We start from the raw sequence: 20,217 nt of genomic DNA on the forward strand, positions 1-20,217 counted from the left end.
TGAGGGCAGCAGTCTCTCTGCGCAGTAGAGATAAAGAATCTGTCTACTTTTGAGTTTATCATTTTATTCTAGTGCCCTGAAACTTGCTTATGATGGTAGGATAGTTTCACAGCAAAATTAAGCAGGGTGCTCTTTGGCCAAAGGCCTTTTCAGTACCTCTTATGTATCAGTCAGGAAAGTGCATTTGGAATTTGACTAAAAATCACCACTGGAAGAAAGATTATATGGGGTTTTCTCCCCCACTCCCAGTCTTAAGAGCTTATTGTAACTGGATTCATGGGGGTTAGCACTGGTTTAATCAATATAAAAAATGTCACTTGGAACCAAACTGTTTTTGTGACAACTAAGCAGACTGTAGACATCCAGTCCTATTAAATAAAACTTGCAGGATGCTTTTTGTGCTAAAACTGTTCATTATGTGAAAAGCTGAAAATTCATTATCTGCCACTGTACAACTTTGCTGGAATGCTTATTGAAATTAGAAGTGGGAGAGATGTCATCAACATATTACTACTTCTCCGCCCAGCAATATATGGAGCAACTTTGCTAGATCTATACTGAAGATTATCCCTCCTATTATGCACCTTCATCCCTTCTGCATGCCCCAAACCTGGCAACATATGAGGCCCCCATGCTAACCTGAAGGGATGGCTTCCCAGCAGGAACATTCTGTGTTCCCCGCACCAATGGGGGAGGGGTGGCCACAGCACTCCCAGAGGAACCAGGAGGCTACAAGAGAAAAACCAGAAAGACAGACCCATGAGAGGTTTGAGCAGAATTGCAGCAATTAAGGAAAATAAAAATATTTTCCTCCTTGTAACTCAATGAGAGATTATTGCAATATAGTGATTCTCTCTCTCTCTCACACTGTCTAACGGGCATGTTTAAATCCACAAATTAGTATTCAAGTATAGATAAGAGATTCATTCATTCTCAGTCTTATATAAATTATATACCTTCATGAAGGCTTTAAAAGCAATTATATAAAGCAACAGTTTAGTAATTTACAATACATTTTAAAATGAGCTATTTAAAAATTAAATAGGTCTCAATATACAACCTAGTTCAGTCCCCAAAGCATGGGCAAACTTCATTAATTAAGGACTGTTACCCGAAAACGAATCGGGATATTAAGAACGCATTCTAAAATGTGTTGTTCCATTCTTAGTCAATTCAATATCCAAAAGTTCACTTCATCAGTGTTCAGCAGCAGATTATGTAATGCATGTACCCAACACATCTAATTGATTTCAGTAAACAAAAACCTGAGTTTAAAAACAAAGTACTCCAAAAGAAAATTTCACAGAAAGTGAGGGAAATAAAACATTTCTCCTTACCCACCTCTAATGTGAGCTGAAATGCTTTTAATATAAATATGTACAAAAACTGTTAAGATCCACAAAGTCTCACACATTTTAAAGTAAAGTTAAACAGGAAATGACTTTCAACTATTCATCAGCCAAGACTAGAATTCAGAATTTTGAGTTTCCCTTGCCTGGGTTTATCAGTAATATCTAAAGCAGTGTACGGGATACAGCACTTGGCTACTGGTTCTGCGTGTTCATGACTCTTAGATGTTAATGCCTTTCAAAAGTATGTTAGCAGTATTAATGCTGGAAAATATTCTATTAAGAATTCAGATTATTTGTTTTTTAATGATTTTAACTGCGCAATATTCACACAATCTTAAACTGTCAGTGTCTTCAAACTAAAAAGCATAAAACTGATTAATGATGGACAGTTTTACAGTGTTTTAACAGGAAAACTAAAAACAGCAAAAACATGAAGATGAAGAGGACATGACACACTTTGGAAGAGCCAATATATTCAACAGCAAAGTTCTGGAAAACTATTGTATATAATTTTAAGAAGGGATATAATGCAAAGCTCTTACACTACAAATGCATATTCAAAGTCAGTGGAAAGGGTACCACCTTTGAAAAGGTTAATACAAAGATTCCAAAGAGATAACTTTTGTATTTAAAATGGGGAATACCACTGGAACCAGAACAAACTTTTAAAGTGCATTCTCAAAAGGCATTTATATTTTTACTGTTGGACTGGGTTGTTTTGAGAAACAAGGAAATTCACATAATGTTTAGAGTAAATGGCTTTTTCAATTAGAGATATTCTTTAGTGTTACAGTACATTTTGATTTGAGAGTTATACAGGGTACCACAAAATTATGGCAACCACCATGCTGGCAGTGTTTAGAAACCAAAACCACCAGTTGTTAAACGTCTGTGGGGAAATCAATACCTTCTGAGTAGTGGTCTCTTTCTGTATTTGACTCTGCCGAAGCTTTTTCAATAAAACAAGTTTTGCTTCTTCTAATCGTAACTCTTCTTTTAGCTGTTTAATCATTCTCTCGCGCTCCTCTGGGCTGCTCTTCTGTAAGGCCAGTTAAGATATTTGGGAGTGAGGTAGAAAGGACAAAAAGAAGATAAAGTACAAGTAACAACAACCTGCAGCAGAACAACTCAGTTGGGACTAATAGCATTCACCTGGAATGTATAGACATAAAGTAAGTGCTGAGAAAGAGCTCAAACCAAAAGCAGGCTTTAAAATTCATCCTTTACTAAACTGTTAAAATTAACAGCTCATTTTGCTTTAAACAAAATGTTTCTACTTCTGAAGTGGGAATACTGTGCCATTTTAAATACTGAATGGGTGGCTAACAAGTTTTCATATATTTCTCTGAAGAAGTATGGGGGCAGGGCAAGAGAGGATATTAGGAGTAGAAACCAAACAGACAGACTGACTTCAGCCCTTAATACAGCCTCAGCCCCAGGAGCTCAAACTGCATGAAGCTGTATATGAAAAAGGTGAACACAGCTGCTGAATCTTACATCCTGTAGTCTCAACTTCAACTCAGAATAACTAGTGACTGTTTCAATATTTCTAAGTAACATAGCCTAGAGCTTATCAAAAAATGTGGACTCACCATGAGTGCCTCTGTGTTGGTCTCTCTTAATGCTATTTTTGTTAAACCATTCATTCTAGGGCTCGAAGGTTCATTGTCTGATAACACTATAATATCAGGCGAGGGGACTCTCTTTTCTCTCTTTAGATCACTGTAAATCAAAAGAAAGCAAGGCCATTGAACTTCTCCCCAGAGCAAAGAATGTTAATCTGCCAGTAACACTTTAAAAAAGTAACCCTGAATGCCTCAGGTGTGAAGAAAGTGTTACGTATCCAATGCAAGACCAGAGTTCACACTCAGATTCCAATTTCCATCTGAAGATTGTAAGCATAAGACAACAATCACGATTACTTGTGAAATATCCATAATGAGAGTACAAACAGGCCTTAAATCAGTGATTATCAAACTGGGTCGCAATCACAAATGCAGATCAGACCACCATCAGCAGATGGGGGTCACGTGATCTCTAGCATTGTGGCATATGCCATTTTGCTTGACATGGCATGACCTTGCACGCACCATTATGTAAGAGGTCACAATGTGCGGAGGATGCCATTTTGTAGAGTTAATTGATATCTTTCCTGCAGCACAACCTCACATGTATGGTGTGTGCATGGTCATGTTGGGCAGAGGATGCTATTTTGTTCTTCAAAATTGTATCCTCAATGCAGTCTGGGGTCCCAGCAGGAAATACTTCATTAAAATGGGGTTGTACCAGCAAAAAGAGTTTGGGAACCCCCTGGCTTAAATCATTGGTGCCTCTGTTGAGGCTGCCAAAAGATGTGCCGAACATGGTGGTAGTTTGTACAATGGAGATAACATGGTTCCTAATGGGAGGGCGAGTCAGCAAATTTATTCACAAGGCAGATGGCAATGACTTTCAGTCACTGGTGACCAACACTGCAAGTAAACCAATGACCTAGAGGTGAAAGGGCCTATATCCCAGGTTAAATCCAAACCCATCCCATTTGCTCACTGCCAAAAGGCCTTTGAATGCCAAAAGGCCTGAAACTCTTCAGCCTGTACAAGTATTCAATGACCAGCATTCCATCAGGTTGCTTTCCTTATCCCTCCCCTACTACAAATGTTTCTAGGTTATTATCCCCCACCCAAGTTACAATTTTATTGATCAGAATCCTACTGAAGCAGGACTAAAGGTGCACTACACATACAATTCACTGCAACACAGCATGTACAAGAAAAGCATTTGCATTTAAAGATTTTACAGCACAATATTCTATTACCACCACAAGTAGGTGCCCTATTACTTAACAACTTAAATGTCTTCACAACCTAAATGCCCAATTTATATCCAAACCCACAGAAACACTTTCTCCAGATGCAGATACGATGTTATGCTTCATTTCATTTCAGCTTAGAGACATTGTTTGGAATTTTAAGCGACAGCAGGGTCATCAGTTGTTTTGATGTGCTATATCTTAGCATGTGCTGGATTCAGAGAACTAATCTACCTTTTAACTCTAACATAGTCATACAAGAACATTGTTCTTTAATCACACCAGCCAAAAAAGGACCAAGACAGATTACCGTGCAGCATAATGTAACAGCAGACTACAGTACCATTCTTTCCACCACACTGTACAGCTTTCTGATTGGACAAACACTAACAGCCTATAAAATCTCCCTGGCTTGGGATGTCCAGCAGAGGCCATTTGCCAAGCGAATTAAGAACTTGGGCTGAAACGAGTCTTTAGTAAAATATAGCTGATCAGCTATATTAACCCACTGGTGTTAGGATTAGGGATTTCAGATATCAAGTGTATAGTATCTCAAGGGTGGCAGCAGATTTAGTAGGTGGTCTTTTACTGAAATACAATAGCATAGCCTCCACCCACGCTGCCAGTTACTTTTCTGTAACTGGTGTTCTCTGAGATGTGTTGCTCATGTCCATTCCACATTAGGTGTGTTGTGCTTGCCACATGCACCAGTGCCTGAAGTTTTTCCCTCGGCAGTATCCGTAGGGGAGTGGCTCTGGCACCCACATAGTATGGTATAAGGAGTGCTGCTGGCTCCCTTGACCCTCAGTTCCTTCTTGCTGGAAACTCTGACAATAGGGAAGGAGGGCGGGTCACGGAATGGACATGAGCAACATCTTGGGGAACACCAGTTACGGACAGGTAACTGTCTTTTCTTCAAGTACTTGCTCATGTCCATTCCACATTAGGCGACTCCAAGCAGTTCCTGTGGTGGTGGATAGGAGTTCACAGCTGTTTAGATTGTAATACAGCTCTGCTGAACCCAGTGTCGTCTCTGGCTTGCTGAGTGATGGCATAATGAGACGTAAACGTGTGGAGCTGGGTTGATGTACGGAAAGGCTTGGTATGCTCCAAGTAAAAAGCCAAGACCCTCCAGATGTCCAGTGTGTGCAGATGCCTCTCCTCAGCAGTCTTGTGCAGCTTGGGACAGAACACAGGCAGGAACACATCCTCGCTCATGTGGAAGGAAGGCTGGGTGGGGCCACAGCTGGACCTTGTCCTTATAAAACACTGTGTAAGGCCTTAAATCGCTGAGACTACTCTCGTCGATGTCGTCACCACCACCAGGAAAGTGACTTTCCAGGACAAGTACAAAAGGGAGCAAGAGCCCAGCGGCTCAAAAGGCGGGCAAGTGAGCCTGGAGAGGACCAGATTGAGGTTCCCACTGTGGGACAGGGGCCCAGCCCTGCAGGTAAAGCCTCTCGAGGCCCCTCAGGAACCTGACAGTCATGTCGTGAGAAAAGACTCTGTCCTTGGATTGGCTGGTGGAATGCGGAGATGGCTGCAAGGTGCATTCTAATAGAAGAATGCACCAGACTCTAGGTCATGAGTTGCAGTAAGTAGTCCAAGATGGACTGCACTGAAGAATGTGAGGGAGTGAACAGTGGCAGGATGTCCCCCATGATGGGGAGCAGTACCACTGAGGTGAGGGCGGCTGGAAAGGTCCCAAGGCGGGCTTACCCTGAGGTCCGGGCACTGCCAGGGCCAGTGTGGGCGGCACCAGGATCATCGGGATCTCCTGCCCAGCCTGGAGCACTTCAGGCGTCGACAGCATCTGAAGCTGATGAAGGCCCACCTCTGTGTCTGGTCTTCCAGGCAAGGAATGGGGTTGGCTGTATTGCTCGACGTGAGCTGAAGGCCGACTTCCTGATGGGGCAGATGAGCTGCCCAACGCGGCTCTTGGCTCGCTCCCAGCCCTGTCCTTCCCCTTGTGGGAAGTAGGACACTGTCCCCTATCGCCCTTCTTCAACCTCGTGGCTGGGGCCATGGATTGGTGCTGGCTCGTGGATGGTGCTGGCGAGGCACTATGCACCGATGACGCGGTGCTGGGTGTTGAGTTGGACCTTTGTTCTGAGACTGGAGTGTGCCAGACTCCATCAGAAGCACTTTGAGTCTGATCCCACACTCTCTTGGTCCTAGGTTTAAAGGATTTGCAGATTCAACATTTTTCACTTATGTGCCCTTCACCAAGGCACCTGAGACAGCTACTATTCAGAAAGCTCAAGGGCATGGGCTGTCTGCAGTGATTGCAGGGCTTAAAGCCTGGGGACCAGGGCATACCCCCATCCCCTGGCTAAGTTCCTGACAAGACTAAGAAAACTATTACTAACTTTGTACACTAATTTTACAAGAATTCTAGTTTGTACGAACAAAGCCTAAGCAACGCTAGTAAGAGAAGCGAACATTCCGTGCACTGTCACCGGTGGCAAGAAGGAACTGAGGGTGGGGGGAGCTGGCAGCATCCCTTATACTGCGCCATGCAGGCGCCACTCCAGAGGGCACCAGAACCACCCCCCTACGGATACCGCTGAGGGAAGAATTTCCGGCACCGGTACACGTGGCGAGCACACATCCCTAATGTGGAATAGACATGAGCAAACACTTGAACTTATATTTTTTATGGGATAAGTACTCTTCTAAAGTGATTATACATCTTAAGAAACTTATGTTACAAACCCTAACAAAAACGACAAGAATACAATGAAAGACTTTTCAATAAGTATCCTGTAAATGAAGTAATTTCTCAATGCATTATTGCTGACCAGATTAAACCTGCCAAGTGAATTTGAGACACAAACCAAAACAATAAATTAAAACAGTGAAGCCAAATGAAGCAAATATACAGGCATCCATTAAAAAAAAAAAAAAAAAAATTTGGTGCAGCAAGGTTATGCACTTAACTACCTTTAATCTGTACTCCAGGGTGAAAATTACCTTAATTCGCAACCTGGAAACATGAAAAGTTAGCCCTATGTTCTCTTAAAAATGAGGCAGTTTCTCCTCTCCTTAAATTACAGCTTCTGGAGTTAACTGTAGAACCTTTTTTAATATATAGAAGTTACCTGAAGAATCCAGGTACTTAAAATGTTTCTTCTTTGTTTCTATTATGTACCAGATGAAGACACTAATACCCTCAGAACAGGGATAGATTAACCTCACAGCTGCACAGTACCTTTACTGTAGCGATATTCCTGTACCACTATTGATAAGCTAAGTACTAATGTAAACGACACCTTCAGTAAAAGCCATGCCAGTTCAAACTAACAGTTCTCTGAAAACTATGAAAAGCAGTCTTTGGTATCTCAGCTATAGCCATACATTCAATACTGCATTTAATGCAGTTGTCCACCTTGGTAGAAAAGGAGCAGAAAATGAGTTTCAGTTTCCTCTAGGGGGCACAGTGAACCAATCTTTCAACTCTGAAGGGGTTTAAAAATAACCATCAGGGGTACAGGTGAAAGCTTTAAAGCCTGAGCTTTTCTCTGACTAAGGTAGACTAAATTGGTTGCCCTGACTAAAAAGACAGACAGGGAGAGAAAAATTAAGAGCCCTTGCCATCAAGAGACTCCAGTTAAAAAGGTCTCAGTATAGACAAAGTCTAAAATACATCATCTCAAGTAACATCATATGACTTTAACCCATCCTGTTAAGAAGTGTGAAAAAAAAAATCACCTGAAAATGATTTTTAAAGAACACTTAACCAAGGCAATAATCTCATTACTTAGGTAATCTAACCTTGAAGAGGTGGAGTTTTTCATGTAGCTAAACCTAATCCACATATTTTAAAAGATACAATAGATCTTCTCAAACTCTACCCGCTTATTATTTTATAGATTATGCTTCTGCATGGGGTAAAAGCTATGCAAGCACCTTTTTATAAGTATCTCGTGTAACTGCCTTCAACAAGTGTACTGCCACAAGGTGCCATACAGACTGTAGTTATTATGGCTATGAACATAGTGTTGCAGAACAGAAATTCTCTATCGCCCACCAGAAAAGTCAAACTATTTGAAGTCATACAACCTTGAAAATTAAACACAATTTTGTAAAATGAAAGTAAATCAGACTACTCACTATCAGTTTCTGTAGCTGTGAAAGAAACAACTTAGGTAAGCTTCTAAGTAGTAAGCTGGGCCACTGAAAGTTTACGGTGATTGACACACTATCTGTTTTTGCAAAATCTCTATGTGAGGACCAACAGATGTGATTTAGGAAAACTGAACCCATCTGAACCAAGTTCGGACTTCTACACCCAACACTGATATGAAAGGATTATCTTTTTATCCTCTTGGAGAAGGTCTTATCCCCACTAACGCCATCCACAAGGGGACAAAATATGGCACAAATTTGGGTATGAAACAATTGTAGTTTGGAAGAATTCTGTTGGCAGACTTAAGTCTGCTGAATCACTCTGAGGCGATTAGCCACATTTAAAAACAGAAGATACTTAAACCTGATTTGTCAAAAGGAAGTTGAATTCAAGACAACATTGCTAATCAGAGAATAGTGCATTGACAGAGCTCATAAGGTCCTGTTTTAACCATTCAATTCTCAAAGCAAGCAGGCATAAGAATAATCAATATGTACATGTAGCAAGGGTGATGTCACCCCATCAATTATCACAGCATCATAACAGCTAGCAGGGAGCTAACTTCCTGTATTCTAATCAGGCCACCAAAGTCATGTGAGAAAGGCATTTCCCTCACTGGACATGTGACCCTTTAACTGTTCCTTCCACTGTGAAAACCATAGCAACAGCCAGTTCAAACTGGCTTGTGACACATAGCCTTCATTTTACGAAGTGAGGTAGGGTTCAGGTGCTGTAAGAAAATGGAGCAGACTAAACTTAAGGGGCTGCCCTTGCACTATAGAAACTTCCTGGATCAGCTGCCCACTTAAGACTATTAATAAAAAGCATCATATATTGCACAATAGGAAAAAAAACAAACATTCACCTAACAGTACAAGAATGAGTTATGCTCAACTACTCTACTACTTTTTAAAGTTTAAGAACTTTCATAGTTGATTTGCTGCTTTGCTTCAAACTCTGAAAATACACATCAGTAGTCCATTATGGCTTTTTAAAAGTCTATCTATTTAGTCATGGAAGCAAGTTTCAAGTAGTCACTTATAATAAAAAATTAAAAAATCTCAAAGGGTGGTTTTTTTGACACAAGTTCTTTTCTACTTTTTAGGCCAGGTGAGAATGAGAAAGCAAAGTAGAAATTATTGAAAGACCACGAGTAACAGAATTATTACAGTAGAACAATTCTTTAATCAGATCCACTAACAGCATATGCTGGTTAGAAAAGGATGAAATTTCTACAGACTACATTTTGCTCTAGATGTGTGTTCATCATGGTTATTTGGATATCAAAATATCTTTGAAAAATCAAGTGACTTGTTGACAAGATTAAGACAGTAAGATAAGCAGGCATTACAGGTTCCAAGCTGGGAGAAGATAATTTAAAGTTCATAGTTAAAAACAGTTAACAAAATCCACACAAAAGAGGGCCCCATATTAAAACTGATCACATGGATATCAAAAGAAAAAGTAATCATTCACAGTCTCCATCCCTTCTACCTATCCAAAGAATGGCTTCACACACAGCTTTGCAAGAGTAACCAAGAAACAGGATTGGAAATCAGATTGCCTTGTTATCGTGAATAGCAATTTTGGACATTGGAGAAGTGAAGTGTAATGAAAACACTCCCCTTTCAGAGACTCTACCAACATACACCTCCATTTAAGTTCATGGTCTTCTAGAGCGTTCATTACACAAGCTACATTTGTCAGGGGGATGGACACACACACATTGTAACATTCACACCTTTGGTTTTGGGTATTTTTTGAATAATGGTTTAAAGTAGATCATAGCCATATAAATCCCAAAGCATTAAAAATGAAGATTCCATGTTCAGAGGCTTTTATTAAATACTCACTACATAAAAGTTGCAGGCATTTGTCGGTTTTGTGGGTTAGCTGCTCTAATTTTTGAATTGGGGTTTGGTGTGGGGAAAAAAATGGTAATTCACAACTTCTGGCTTTGTAATCAGGACCATCCTCCTTTAGACAGACAGACAATGGAGACAGCGAATTTTTTTTTGTTTTTGTTTTTTTTTAATTTTAAGTTGTATCAAGCCCCACCACTGGCTAACCATTACCTCCCTGCCCTTTAAAATGTTCCCCTAAAATCTAAGCAATTTCCTCACCACCAGCCCCCAGGTTATGTTACAAAATGGCTGATATTTATACAAAACTGGCACTGTTGTGAGTCACCACACTACATATTCCACTTCCTCCTATTTGTTCAGCTAATATTACTGGTCTCAAACTTTCCTCATTTCTCTTACAGGAGCAAGAGAGCAGCTGAGAAAGGATCATTTGCCTGTTAAATTTTTTTTCCCCCAAGTTTATACATTTAGTACTAATTATTCTGTCAACTGATGGAAATTGAAATACAAGTAATGACAACCTACAGCAGAATAACCTGGTTATCTTTTTAATTTGAAGGACTGAGGACATTTTAAAATCGGGCTTTTTCCTCTCTAGTGTCCTGATTTTAAGACACCTCATTTAAAAGAAACAAACCCACCAATCTACACAGTAAATCTAACTGACTAGAAACCTGCTTTTTCCAATTCTGCTAAACAAGTCCAAATTGGTAGGTAGACTTTATTGTTCTACAGAAAGTTAAACACTTAGGAATCCTTCTACAGTACCAATAAAATAAAATACAAATCTACACAGTGTTTATTTATGGGTGAGCGATTTAATTCTGATGATATAAGACCTTGCAGATCTCGTGGAATACCACTTCTCAGCAGTATTTTGCAATAAGTTTTGCTCACAGACCCAAAATAAGCTTATCTTTCGTATCATGGTTGGCACATCTATTCAGACCTCAACGTGACCAATTACACTGTGGACCACAGTGCAAAAGATTGTGAAGTGTATGAATCCAGACTAGATCTTCATAGTATAGTCTTCCTCTTAAAAAAAGGCTTGCTATACTCTAACGCGTGAGTGTGCGAGAAATACACACACACAGAGTATCAACACCTTGCCAGCTACGACACTGAACACAGAGACAGTGAATCTTTAGTCTCTGGAGCCAGACCCTTTAGCTGAAAGTTCTATAATGCTCCCAGGTGGTTTTATAAAGCCTCTTTAGACCAGCTTCTGTGTTCCCATCCATTGGTCTCCATGTTAGAAGCCAGGCTCAGGAGGATGGATCTATTTTCATCTGCCTAGAAATGAATATACAGCTATCTACGGGGTTACAGCAACTAAAACATGCTCTTAGACATCATACAAAGAGTTTGTTAAGCCTTCTTTTTGAACCTCTGTCTTGTGTGGACCTCTCTACATCCAACTGCTTCCAAAATGCTTCTGGGAAAGACATCCTGTAAAATTTTTGAGATGCTGAAAGGAATGGAGCTTCCAGCTAAGATTTTAAAAAGCAATTTGGGTGGTTTAGACACATAGCTTCCATTCATAGAAGATGCATCTAAATCCTTTTGGACTGCTTTGAAAAAAAAATCTTATCCATTTTTGTTCACTGATAGAAATGCCTATGACAGTTATCATAATACACAAAAACAGACTAACACAGCTACCCCCAATACTTGGCATCATAATACACAGTGCCTGCAAAAAAATTATGATCAGAACACCCCTTTGAGGTTGGGAATTATTATTTCTATTTTACAGATAGTGTGCTTCAATTTCCCCAGATCTGCCAAAGTTCATACAAAGTCTGTGAGGGGGCTGGAAAGAGAATACAGACTACCCAAGTCACAGCTCACTATCTAAGGCTAGAGGCCACCCTCCCTCTAACTTACATCCATCCGAACATTTTAGAGTTAGACATATTTGTTTTACAAGAAGAAAGATCAATCCAAAGCATCCTAGAGTCTCCTCGCTCCTCCAGCAGAAATTTGGTAGACAACTGCTCTTTAGACAAAAAGCACAACTCCCAACAAGGCCAATCTGCATTTGTTGACTTCAGTAAAGAACAGAGAGAGGGTCATCCAATTCAATAGACTTATGATGGCAAAGTCTATTCTTGGAGGCTCTCTTACATTTAGTTGGGACAGAGGCAGATTAATTATGCTTTTGTCTTGAAGATCTGAGGCCCAAAGTACCTTGTGACAGACAACTGTTGTAATGGCTCCCTCTTTCCTCCTAAGAGGTCAAGAATAGACCCTTTTCAACTCTATGGCAGGGGTCAGGAAACCCTGCGTCTATGGAATGTTAAGCAAATGGAACAAGTTGTGCTTGCACCTATTAGAGTGTGTATATGAAACATCATTAATGGTGATGCTCTTCTGAGATTTAGCTTTTTGATCATGGTCCCCAACACAAGATTATATTAATCAACTACATTTGTAGAGCATTAGATAACAGGCTAAACTGAGAAATACAAGGAAGCAGCAGGCTACAAGCTTATGCTGAGAGCCGAGATGGAGAAAAGAAAAGACAACAGCGGAGTCATCGGATCTGGGGGAGAATAAGTACATTAAGTTTAGTTCCTGTCAAACACAGATAGTTAAGGGTTAATAGAACAGGAGTACTTCAATGTCTCTTTTGCCTGTAAAGGGTTAACATGTTCAGTAAGTCTGGCTGTCACCTGACCAGAGGACCAATCAGGGGACAGGATACTTTCAAATCTTGAGGGAGGGAAGTTTGTGTGTGTGCTGTTGGATTTTGGTGGTTGTTCTCTCTGGGTTCTGAGAGTGACCAGATGTGCAACCAGGTTTCTCTCCAATCTCCCTGATACAGGTTCTTATAGATTCAAGATACTAAGTACTAGGTGATAAGGCGAGTTAGGCTTATGTTTGTTTTCTTTATTTGCAAATGTGTATCTGGCTGGGAGGAGTTCAAATTTGTATTTTGCTGAAAGGATTTTAATTTGTACTTGTATACTTAGGCTGGGAGGGTATTCCCAGTGTCTATAGCTGAAAGACCCTGTACCTATTCCATTTTAAATTTACAAAGATAATTTTTACTGTTTTTTCTTTCTTTAATTAAAAGCTTTTCTTGTTTAAGAACCTGATTGTTTTTTTTCTGGTGTGAGACCCCAGGGGACAGGGTCTGGATTCACCAGGGAATTGGTGGGGAGAAAGGAGGGAAGGGGGAGAGAAAAGGTTAATTTCTCTCTGTGTTAGGATTACTTTCTCTCTCAGGGAGAGTCTGGGAGGGGGATTGAGAAGGAGGGGGGAAGGTGAATTTTCCTCTCTGTTTAAGATTCAAGAAGTTTGAATCACAGTGATCTTCCAGGGTAACCCAGGGAGGGGAAGCCTGGGAGAGGCAACGGTGGGGGAAAGGGTTTACTTTCCTTGTGTTAAGATCCAGAGGGACTGGGTCTTGGGGGTCCCCGGGCAAGGTTTTGTGGGGACCAGAGTGTACCAGGCACTGGAATTCCTGGTTGGTGGCAGCACTACAAGTGCTGAGCTGGTAACTGAGCTTAGAGGAATTCATGCTGGTACCCCATCTTTTGGACGCTAAGGTTCAGAGTGGGGAATTATACCATGACAGTTCCAAAGGAGGGCTACCTCTGGAAAGGCTATTTTGAGAGTCAGTGGTAACTATACCGTACCTAATGGCACATTATTGGAAGAGATCCAAGACCTTTTAACAATTTAGCAAGTTAGTCTGCTGGTCTCCACAGACAAGTACAGAAGCATAGTCCAAAATGGACTGTGCCAGGATGATCCAGATCCTAACAGTGCCACAAAATGCAATTTCAGTTACTCTTCCAACTAACATCCCTTCTCACTTTAAAACCTACCCCTTATTTGTTTCTAAATTACACTTAACTGTTGACCTGCAGTGGAAGTAAAAGAAGGGGCTGGGAACATGAAAGTCACAAGTTGCAGCATGGGAGAGATGAGCTCTGTAGCAAGATGCATGTTACAAGAAGTAACCCAAAATTCAAGAGTCCAAATGTCTTCCACCAGCTGGCCATATTACCTGCTTAAAAATTCTGATCTAAACCCCATCCTCTCCCCCACAAAGAAACAACCAACCATCAAACAAACGATGCCTTGTGGTATGTTGTTACATGGCATAAAGTTCCTTCAGTAAAACCTATACTATCAAAAAGAGGCATTTTTAACCCTCAAAATGACTAGTTTCACAGTATGAGAAAAATAATTTTGGTAGTTTTAGTTTAAGTTAAAAAACCCAAAAAACATGGGATAATCACTTCAGCTAGGAAGCAATTTGTAAAAAACAGTGATCTTGGGTATCCTGGATCCCTCTGCTTCTCCATTCAAGAAGGCTTCATTCAAAATGTCACCATTGCAATGCAAATAGTAATTTTTGAAGCACTCAGTGACATGGACCATGAAATGCCACTTAATACAGAACTCATGATTTTTTACTACTGTTCATCTGAACATCTTCCATATAACAGATTGGCAGCTCTCTTTTCAGGTAATGCAAAACTCTGCTTGAGATTGGGTTGTTTTGGGATTATTTTTGCTTTGCTATGTTATAGTGGCAATAAAGTATCTTCTTTGAAGGTCACTAGGTCAAATTCAGCCTTGTGTAAGTATACACAGCTCTCTTAAAGCGGCACATTATTGGAGAAAGTGAAAAAGGAAAAGTGATTTACCTGTTTCCACAATATAAGAACCAGGGGCCACCAAATGAAATTAATGGGCAGCAGGTTTAAAACAAATAAAAGGAAGTTCTTCACATAGCACGCTGTCAACCTGTGGAACTCCTTGCCTGAGGAGGTTGTGAAGGCTAGGACTATAACAGAGTTTAAAAGAGAACTAGATAAAATCATGGAGGTTAAATCCATTAATGGCTTCTAGCCATGATGGGTAAGGAATGGTGTCCCTAGCCTCTGTTTGTCAGAGGGTGGGGATGGATGGCAGGAGAGAGATCACTTGATCACTACCTGTTAGGTTCACTCCCTCTGAAGCACCTGGCATTGGCCACTGTCAGCAGACATGATACTGGGCTGGGTGGACCTGTGCTCTGACCCAATGTGGCCGTTATCTGAGAACCATTCCCCTGTATTAAGGACATAAGAGCTGAATCTACCCCTTTAAATTAAGCCTAGAAGAGTTAAAGGGACCAGTTCCTCACAGTCCATCTTGTACAGGGTAATAATGAAATGGACACCAAGAGTGACAAACCAATTACAGTGGATTTAACATAACAAAAATGCCAAAAGCATCTCTTTTTTCAATTCAGAGCCCAGATTTTAAAAATAGGAGCTAAGTAGCAACCCAGAATTAACGGATAACTTAACCAGATTGGGCTTTATGTTACATTATTAACTGGTTCATACAACTCATGCCATGATGGCATGTGGCATGAAACAAAAAGTTGAAAAAACCTCAGACTGTAAGCATAAAACAATTTGCAGAATGTGTAATTTCTCTCATCCTGTGATCTAGAATTCCATGACATCTGAGCAATACATCTTCTCCTACTAGGAAGTAAATGAGATCTCAGAGTAACTTTCACTCAGGAGTAATGCCTACCCCCCAGCAACATTATATATTGAAATATGGAACATGTTCTCCCCCACCTCTTATTCCACCCAACAACCTCTCCTATCTCCAGTGTCTTTGGGGGCTGTGGAGATGTACGAGGAAGGTGGCAGAAGATAACAAGGAACTACATTAAGTGAGTTTTTGGAGATATAATGCCTAAAAATTAATCCAAAATGTCAAAGCAAGTCTTGGGATGCAGTGGTACAATAAATACTGAAACAAAACATCAGTAAAGTTTACTCCTTTCCCATCCCTACACACCCAAAAAATTAGATTTAATGGAGCTGGCCTTGCATTTTAAAATAAGGCAGACAAACTCACAAAAGCAAGAAACCTGTAAATCAGGTTTTCCACAGCATCCTTTAACTTAGCTGTTTTGTACCAGAACCTCACAACATACAATCTATTTGAGAGTCTTGGTAGAGAAATAGGCCACATTGTACATGAAGTAAACTGGAAATATGGAGACCCAATTTATACTGGGCCAGCAGCCATATATTACACACAGTTCCAGCTAAACCAGTTACCAACGTGGTTTGGTTAGCCACAGTGCACTGTGTTAAAAGTGTGCTTGAGAACACATTCTAGAGACACTGTTCTAGCATAGGCTGGCCCCATGCACAGTGGCTGACCAGAGCAGGAAGCCAGTTTAACAAGAACTATGTTTAAAGTAGTGTTTCTTAATATTGTATCAAGCCTGAAATAGCCTAATTGAAGTGGTTTCTGGTTTTTTTGTTCAATAGGGTAAAGCACCATCACTGGACTTGCCCCATTTTAAAAGTTTCTTTTTTGAAACAAAACAAAGTATCCTATTTTGAAAAAGTACAGCATGTAATGCAGTATGCTAAGGTGGCCAACAGACAGCCTTGGGCAAAAGTACAGCATGCTTGAGGCATTAAAATTTAAAAAAAAAAAAAAAGGACCCAGACTATGGTACTGAGAAGATTTTATTTTAAATTCTACACAGTATGCCTAGCACAAGGTGCAGTTGTAAACATGGCCATTAAATGGTTGTTCAAAAAAGTTTTTACGTATTAGTTATATATCCTCTTTCATTTCTCTCCCTCTTTACTACCGGCCCTTCTCTTCCTACTGTCACTCTGGGATCTTCACTTCCCACATGCACCATACTATTATTGCTCTCCACCATGCTCTGCTATTAGCTATATCACTAGGGAAGCAGAGTTTTACTAAACTCCTGTTCTTTGGAAGTGCTGTGTGCAGACACTTCAAGGATCACAATTTTTGTACATTTAATTTTGTTGCCAGTCTGCTGTACATAATGAAGCAGAACAATACAATAGAGCATGTACCATACAGCCCTGTCAGATAAAAATTAAGACAACTCCCAGAGAAACAAACTCCAGGTCTTTTTGTACTCCGAACTACTTACATACAAAAGGTGCTGGGTTAAGCATATTGTTTTCATTCAGAATTTCATACATTTGTGGGTTTGACTTGACCTTAATTCGGTTCTCCCCTCCTTCTCTATGTATGCTCCACGTTTCCATCTTAGTTTTTAGAACCCTTCTATTTCCCTCACAATTAAGAGCCCATATTGCAGCAACCATCTATCCAAGACAAGAGTTGTATACCACTCCTATGGAGGGGGTATTTGAGAACGATAAAATTATTTCCTTTTCCCAAATAGCATGGGCAGCGGTGTAGGGGAAGGGCTGGGAATTTATTGCCATGTCTCACATAATGCAGTTCAGACCACAACCATTACGCTAACTTTAATGTAATCCTGACATCTGTGTGTTTAATATGTAGTTATTTTACATTTCACTATATAACAAAAGAATGACTTGATACTCTGCTGACTAATGTGATTTTCCCAGAACTACTCATTGCAGTTCTCAGACAACAGCAACTTACATCAACACCTGCTCCCCTGGAAGATATCTAAGTAAATCCTGAAATAAAAGGCGCTGTATACAGATTAGGATGGGCTGGTTGGAAGAAAGCCATAACTGCTGGGAAGCCTTCAAATTCCCCACCCTCATTTTTCCTGGCAATTTTCATTTAGACCAGGGGAAGGCAACCTATGGCTTGCATGCTGAAGGCGGCATGCGAGCTGATTTTCAGTGGCACTCACACTGCCCAGGTCCTGGCCACCGGTCCAGGGGGCTCTGCATTTTAATTTAAATTTTAAACAAAGCTTCTTAAACACTTAAAAAAACCTTATTTACTTTACATACGACAATATAGTTTAGTTATATATTATAGACTTATAGAAAGAAACCTTCTAAAAACGTTAAAATGTATTACTGGCACACGAAACCTTAAATTAGAGTGAATAAATGAAGATTCTGCACACCACTTCGGAAAGGATGCCGACCCTTGATTTAGACAAACAAACACGCAGTGGCTAAAGCCAGCCAGTCTGCACATAATTTTAAGAAAGCAGGATCTTAAAAAACAGAGGGCGTGTCAGGAGGCAATTTAAAAATAAGTTTGCTGCTAAGGGTATCAATGACTTTAGCCTCCACTACATGAAATGCAAACTGTACAGCTCATCCACACTTTCATTTTGATTGAAGGAAAAATTGTGTTTTGAACAACCAAACCACCTCAGGATATTATAGAGCCGAGTGGAACATAAGGGCTCACAGGATTAAGGAGAAGTGATTCAATAATTATTTTTAGTTTTAGCTACACTTCTCAGTTAGAGATTTACTTCAGTGAATGTACCATTTGTTTTGTATTTGTTGCTAAATGATGTGTGTGGAGATACAAGAGAATATAGATCATGTATGGAGTTTTGAAACTCATTGCTACCATAATACGTCACAGAACAAGTCAATTCCATTAAACTTTTTTTTTTAAATATACACAAACTGAAACTCAGGTGAAACATTAAGATGGTGGAGTAATGTCTGAAGGAATACATTCAGGCACACTTTAAGGAGAAAGGAAAATGCGAAAAAGGGAAGAAGGAGATGGTAAGAGTTTTTTTTAATGCTATTTGTTAAAACTTTTTTTAAAAGGCAGCGTTAAAAAGGTACTAAGTGTTCTATTGAGCCTTTGAGATATAGTTATGTTCCAGCTTTGCCTTAGTTTGCAGCCATACTAATTCCTTTCTGGCACTACAGCTTCTTACCTCCTTGCAAAGTTTTGTGACATGCTAAGCTATCTACAAATGTATCAGTCACATAAACTTACTATATTGAGCCCACTGACAACTTGAGGGTTTGTTGTTTTTTTTAAAAAAAAAACTTTAAGAAAGTAAGTGTTTTGTTGTTCCCCTGCTGATGTCTGTATATGTGTTTCTTGCAAAGGCGAGTAGGTGGGGACAAACACAATACAAAACTGCTACAAGATGAGCAAGGAAGTTTAACTTAAACTACTTTTTGGTCAAACTGATTACTTTACACACACACTGCTGTTGAAGTCACCAAACAAACCGAAGACAGCAGAAAACTGTTTTTCTTTCTAACTTCTTTAAGCTATAGCACTCTTAGTTATTTGTAACTACAGTAGGTAAAACACACATTTCACTGAAATGCAGGTTACAAAGCTGACAGCGTCTTTTAACATTAGAGCAGTGTCATGTACTTGAGTTTACACACAGTTGATGCTCTGTAGTCCAGAAGATGCCACACCTCAGAGGGACACTTCCAGTTCTCTTGCCCTAGGTGCTACAATTCTGTTCAGGAAAACTGCACTTACTGTTTTTGGTTGAATGCTAGCTCAAATGATGTTGAAAGAAATCTGGTAAGTTATGGCTGAACTTGAGCAAAAAAACACCACAAAACTTGATCGCAACCATACAACACACCACAAATGTATGAGGTGTTGTTAAACGTGACTAATTACTATTAACTACTTTGTTCATCTCTAAAGAGTTGACTTCAGCCAAATACTGTCAAATGTTGTCCTCCCACTCATTAATGCTTATTTGTCTAAATCAACATATCTGTAAAATGACTACATTGCAATTTTGCAACATCCACAGTAGAATGCCACATGTGACTTTAATCAGAAGAGTGCAAACACTCAAGTCACTTTCCTCAGTTTATTCTCTGTAATAAGTCAGATCCACCTATGCAAGCTAAGCAGAGCTAGATACACTGCTGCAACACCCCCTTACCCCCCCAACACTTTGGGTTGGCCTTGTGTGGCCTCATCACAAGGTTTCACCACCACCAGACTTCTGTTGAGCACATTTTGTGATGCCAAAATAGTATTTTTTAATTTCCTTTAATCTTAAAAATAAACATTAAGATTAAAGTCAGAAAACTTACACAGAATTTAAAAAAAAAGTTCGAGTCTTCAAGTTCAGATTTCAAATCTTAAAAAGCCAATCAATGGATTCACAAAGAAAGAATGGATAATCTGCTGCAGAACAGGTAAACCTAATGATCAACAAACACTCTTGAAAAAAAAAATATATCTTCAATGAAGTAACTTCCAAAGTTGTTTAGTAATGTACAGTATTTTGGCTTTTGATTATGAATTTACCAAAGCAGAAAGTTTAGCAGTACAGTAAAACAATCA

The 20,217-nt window shown here is 39.8% G+C and overlaps 1 protein-coding gene across 3 annotated transcripts in view; it reads right to left on the minus strand.

Moving 5' to 3' along the window:
• The window catches only part of GATAD2A (GATA zinc finger domain containing 2A), a 90,526-nt gene that overhangs the window by 12,317 nt on the left and 57,992 nt on the right, over positions 1-20,217 (minus strand). For 2 of the 3 annotated variants that reach the window (XM_050934058.1, XM_050934059.1), the window contains exons 5-7: positions 2,945-3,074; positions 2,260-2,391; positions 640-729 (exon numbers count right to left, since the gene is read on the minus strand). In XM_050934058.1, the coding sequence (XP_050790015.1) occupies positions 640-729; positions 2,260-2,391; positions 2,945-3,074 (352 nt within the window). The remainder of the gene's footprint in view (positions 1-639; positions 730-2,259; positions 2,392-2,944; positions 3,075-20,217) is intronic. The other variant, XM_050934060.1, reaches the window with a different exon arrangement.

The sequence above is a fragment of the Gopherus flavomarginatus genome, chromosome 24, assembly GCF_025201925.1.
Source record: "Gopherus flavomarginatus isolate rGopFla2 chromosome 24, rGopFla2.mat.asm, whole genome shotgun sequence".
In the NCBI taxonomy this organism is placed as follows: Eukaryota; Metazoa; Chordata; order Testudines; family Testudinidae; genus Gopherus; species Gopherus flavomarginatus.